The 5,312-nt window shown below is 43.3% G+C and overlaps 1 protein-coding gene across 1 annotated transcript in view; it reads right to left on the bottom strand.

Moving 5' to 3' along the window:
* STT3A (STT3A, subunit of the oligosaccharyltransferase complex (catalytic)) overlaps window positions 1-4,659 on the bottom strand; it is a 48,728-nt gene extending 44,069 nt beyond the window's left edge. Inside the window, exons 1-3 of the mRNA XM_012658144.1 lie at window positions 4,537-4,659; window positions 1,676-1,802; window positions 888-948 (exon numbers count right to left, since the gene is read on the bottom strand). Coding sequence (XP_012513598.1) covers window positions 888-948; window positions 1,676-1,763 — 149 coding nt within the window. The 5' untranslated portion in view covers window positions 1,764-1,802; window positions 4,537-4,659. The remainder of the gene's footprint in view (window positions 1-887; window positions 949-1,675; window positions 1,803-4,536) is intronic.
* Between the last annotated feature and the right edge of the window lie 653 nt (window positions 4,660-5,312).

The raw sequence follows: 5,312 nt of genomic DNA, 5'->3' as shown, positions 1-5,312 counted from the left end.
GGCTAATTTTTCCTATTTTTTAGTAGAGACAGGGTCTCACTGTTGCTCAGGCTGGTCTTGAACTCCTGAGCTCAAGCGATCCTCCCACCTCAGCCTTCCAGAGCACTAGGACTATAGGCATGAGCCCCCGTGCCCGGCCTATCATATAAATTGTTAAACAGAAAAAAAAAAGTTACGAATCTCAAGTTCATGATTTCAGCCTTGGATACATACATGCCCCTTTCCCTCACTCGCCAACACTAACTCGTGACCAAACTGAGAAGCCAGACTTCTGTCAGTCTAGCCAGCTCTTAAGTGATAAGCAGACATACTAGCAATGCCTCTCCCATTTTATTTATTTTTTCAGAGACAGGGTCTTGCTACGTTGTGAATGAAAGGGCTATTCACAGGCATGATCATGGTGCGCTATGGCCATGAACTCCTAGGCTCAAGCAATCCTCCTGCCTCAGCCTTCTGAGTAGCTGGGACTACAGGCACATGCTACCATGCCCAACTTGGTTCCCTTCTTTTTCTTTCTTTCTTTTCCTTTTTTTTCTTTTTTTGAGACAAGGTTCTCACTATGTTGCCCAGGCTGATCTCGAACTACTAGGCTCAAGAGATCCTCCCACCTCAGTGTCCTTAATAGCTGGGAATAAAGGCACAAGCCACCATACGCAGCCAACGCCTCTCACACTTTTTAAGTTTGAGAGACTTACTTGGTCATTTCCAACAGAAATGATTCAAAGGAAGATAACTATCTCCTTTGGAAAACTTGAAGGGTTTTTTTTCCCTTAAATGTACTAGAAGCACATTACCGTCACTGAGAGCTGCCTGGAATTTGAATCTGAAACTCATGAACCTGGATGCCTCGCAAAGGAAGTAATGCCAGATCAAGCAAAGGTACTCACGGATCAAACTCGTGGATAACACTTTCAAATCTCAGGACAGCAAAGAGACGAGTGGAGAAAGCTGCAAAAATCACAGAATTAATATTTTAATTGTAATGTGCCATGAAAGAACAATAGCAGATATAGGAGTATTACAGAGAAAATAGTATTATCCAGCACAGAGGTCACAAAAAATATAAAATAATCCCTGAATAAAGTCTTTATCCATCTCTCCCCATATAAATGAAACATTTCTACATTTTCCACTTAGGTAGGACATAGTTAACCACTACAAAGCCCGTAACATTACATTCACCTACTAATACTGAACTCAACTTACATGGTGATCTTTTATACGTGTTGACTCTTCCCACGCACACAGAACTAACCTTAACCTTGGAGAAAACTAAGAGGTATGGCAAGCAACACAAGATATACTTATGACTCATGAAGAGCCAGAAAATCTAAACAACAGAGCTAGTTCTCAAGAAACTTTCAAAAATACTAAGGTATCTAAATTGAAGATAATTATTTTTTACCAAATTCAGTGCCCAGGGTTCCCCAATATCTCTTTCAGCCCTTTGAAAACACAGAATTAGCACAGCATGCTTTCCATTCTTTCCCAGATGATCGCAGCCCTGATTTTTATATTCCTTACATTTCTTTTATTTTGCCTTCATAAAATTATACTGATGAGGGAGGAAAAACATAGCAATCTTCTAAAAAGAGCAAGGCATTTTAAGAAAGCCACTTTCAAATTTTTTCAAGATTTTCTCCTTTCGCAAAGAAAGGTCCATGTGCACACTCACATAACACGGCAGCCATTGACAGAATGAGAAGCTTCAAAAGTGTGTCCTGCTTCTCATAGGACAATCGCAAAAATCCAAGCTTAGTCATCTTGACATCAATGGGTGGCAACGGATGACACTCAAATAGCTGAAATGGAAAAGTCAAGACTGTGGGATATTGAACACCTTCAAATTACTTAACTTTCATATTTTATGGTGGCAGAAAACCATAAAGGACATATGAGCTAGTGAAAACACCAGAGAGGGTCAAGGCTAATACCAATACCCTAGCCTTGCCTAAAGTATGATCTACTGGCAAGGAAGTAGGCACAAGTCAGGTCTATGTGTCAAAACTAAAATGGAGTGATCAGAATATACCACCCATAGTTCTGTTTCCCACTTTCTCAGACCTAACAAGTACATAAGCATGATTGGCAATAGTATGTTACAAAAGGGAAAAGATGCGAAAATAAATAGGAAAGATTAGAAAGAGAAAAAAATAATAAAACGAAGAAAGAAAGCATTCAGGAAAACGCAGGAATGTATGGGAAAAAAGCAGGGAATGAACATTGAGTACAAAAGTGAACATATAAAAAGGAAAAATAGAAGTCGCAACTGAATAAGCACAATTTCCAGCCCTAAATTTAAGCTTCAACTGACTGGCTACAAGCTTCTTCCTGTTTCAAATCCCGACGGGGCTATAGGGTCAACTAAAGAGCAGGACTGATCACTAATACAGGTATGATCCTGCACACAGAAGAGGAGGAGATACACAAATCACTGTACTTTCAATCCCATACATCACACTGTAGCTACCGCTCAGATCTATACCCACTTCCAATTATCTGTTTCAAGGCATCTCTGTAACTGACACTGCTGATTTAAGCAACTGATTCCATGAAAGAGAGATTTGGTTCATGGCAGCAGATGATAATCTGGAGGGAAAAGAAAATAAATATTTCCTACTGAAGCAGAAAAAGGTCAGAGAAAAAAACTAGATTAAAATAAAATGTTGGCTGGATGCAGTAGCTCATGCCTGTAAGCCCAGCACTTTGGGGGCCAAGGTAGGAGGATCACTTGAACCCAGGAGTTCATGACCAGCCTGGGCAACAGAGTAAGACCCTATCTCTACAAAAAACAATCAGACAAACAAACAAAAATCAGCCAGGCATGGTGGTGCATGCCTGTAGTCCCAGCTACTTGGGAAGCTAAGGCAGGAAGATCACTTAAGCCCAGGGGTTCAAGGTTGCAGTGAGCTACAACTGCACCACTTCACTCCAGCCTAGATGACGGAACAAGACCCTGTCTCTAAAAAATAAATAAATAAATAATAAAATAAAATGAAATGTTGAGGGAAGCAGTCCACAGATAGTTCAGAATGGTAATCACTTGATGGACAAGAATTATTGATATAGCATTAACCACAGGAGGTTAGCTTTGTCTGTATAAGATAGCTACTACCTTCTTAAACGATAAGCTTATCGAGGACTACGTGATAAAAAAATATAGTAACAAAGGACAGGTAACATTGTACAAGGCTATGCAGGGAAAAAAAAGAACCTGCATCCCTCCTGATCTTTTTTTGCTTTTATTATTATTTTTAATTGACACATAATAATTGTACATATTTATGGGGTACAGTGTGACATTTCAATACACATACAATGTATAATGATCAAATCAGGATAATTAGCACATCCATCACCTCAAACATTTATCATTTTTTTTTATGTTGGGAACATTCAAAATCTACTCTTCTAGCTACATACAATAAATTCTTGTTAATTATAATCAACCCTATAGTGCTACAGAACACTAGAACTTATTCCTCTTATCTAGCTGTACTTGTGTATCTGCTAACCAACCTTTGGCTACCCCCTACCCTTATCTTTTTCCCACTATTACTGGAGTAAAAAGTAACACTGGACTAGGTGGAAGGCATGAAGAATCACACATTCCTAGCTCTAACACTGAGAAGTCAACATCTTTTCCATAATTAACTGTCCCAGAAGAGCAGTTCTAGATGTGTGTTTAAGTATAATCCCAAAGGAAAACCTTATCATGCAATCAAAAATAAAGACCTAACTCGGGGAAGTCAACAATCCAGCCATCTCTCTCAGGTTTGTAGCTGTTTTCTGGAATGTCTGAAATGGAAATAAACTTAACACCACTGAGTTGATATGAGCCACACACCAAACAGTAAGCAGAGGAAGTGAGAATGCTAGGCCCTCTGCCTGAAAACTGAGTAAAGGAGCTGGTAATTTAAGGCAGGACGGTAAAGTTTTCATCGTGTGCTCTTTCATCATACCGCACACCGCCAAAGTAAATAAGAGTAGAGACACTTTTCTTAAAACACTTAGCATCTGTTCTCCTCCAACTGTGCCCCGCAAGTCCCACTCTAGCTCCAGTTTCGAAGACTGCAACTTCCCCAGCCCAATTTTCCCACACACGTTTCGACATCCTCTCACACTCCTTTACTCCACTGCCCTCCCTCCTGCTCTCTCTTGCAGGTTCCACCTCCCGCTCTTTCCCACCCTCACGAAACTGCACACCTCTGATACCACCCACCGCGGGACATCCCACCACTTCCAACGTGCGCCTTCGCCTCCAGAGCTAGGCCCAGGACCCAGTCTTTCCCACGCCCTCCTGGCCTAAGCGCATGCCCACCCCGACCACCGGCCCTACGTTCCCTCCCCACGCCTTGACATCCTTCCATCCAGGATGTCCCCACACCACACCCCACGCCCCCTCCTCTGCAAGGCCCTAAACTCTATTTTCCACCCCTGCTCTTAAAGCCCTGCCTCCCCACTTCGTTCAGCCCCACCAACGCCCTGGACTGCACCTGCCGCTAATTTTCAAAATCCATCCTACGGCCTTCTCACCTAGCCGGTGTTCCTAAGCAATCCGCTCGGCTCCCTCAGCCATCCGTTCAGTGGCGCACCCAACCCTGGCAGTGGCCGGGTTTGCCTCCCGGACCGCTCCCCATTGGCTGGCTCCGGACCAATACGACACTTCGGAAGAGCGATAGGTTTGAGTCACTGTCTGTCAGGCTCGGAGGCGGGGACGAGACCACGCTGCCGCTTGTTAACTGGTCAGTATAGCCATCACTTAGCAGTCTAGAGGCAGGACTGTGTACTCCCGTCTAGCTGTCATAGGCCTGCGCGTGAGAGCCAAGAGCGCGGAAAGAACGTGCCCCGAGCAGTTTGGTTGAGGGCCGAGGAGTTACGTGTCGGTCTGCGGACCGAGCAGGAGTAGCGATGGGAATGTGTGGTGTTGCCCCGTCACGTGACCGGAAGCAGAAAGTAAGCCGCCCAGTAATGGGCCGACACTCCAAATCTCAAAAAGCATGTCTGCGAAGCCGTTCATCTTCGTTATTGAGGAATTTTTTTTTTAAGATAGAAATTGGCCATTATCTACTGTAAGGTTAAAGGAGAGTAGGGAAGAATTTTTTACCTATTCTCAATGAAAACTCAAACGCTTCCTGGTCCATACTTTTCCCTCTTGTATATGATTTGTATGACCTTTGGCTCAAGAGCTGTTTTCTGCTGTGCTCCGGTAACTGTGATAGACATGGGAGCCTTGACCGATTCCACGGGGCATTTTCCTTTCTTCAGCCCCTGGCTGTGTGAAAGAGCGTAGGCCTAAAGGGATTGGCGGG

Source organism: Propithecus coquereli, unplaced genomic scaffold (assembly GCF_000956105.1).
Source record: "Propithecus coquereli isolate 6110/MARCELLA unplaced genomic scaffold, Pcoq_1.0 Scaffold575, whole genome shotgun sequence".
NCBI lineage: Eukaryota > Metazoa > Chordata > Mammalia > Primates > Indriidae > Propithecus > Propithecus coquereli.
Note: the sequence above shows the minus strand (reverse complement) of the source record. Positions and strands in the feature narration are given on the sequence as shown.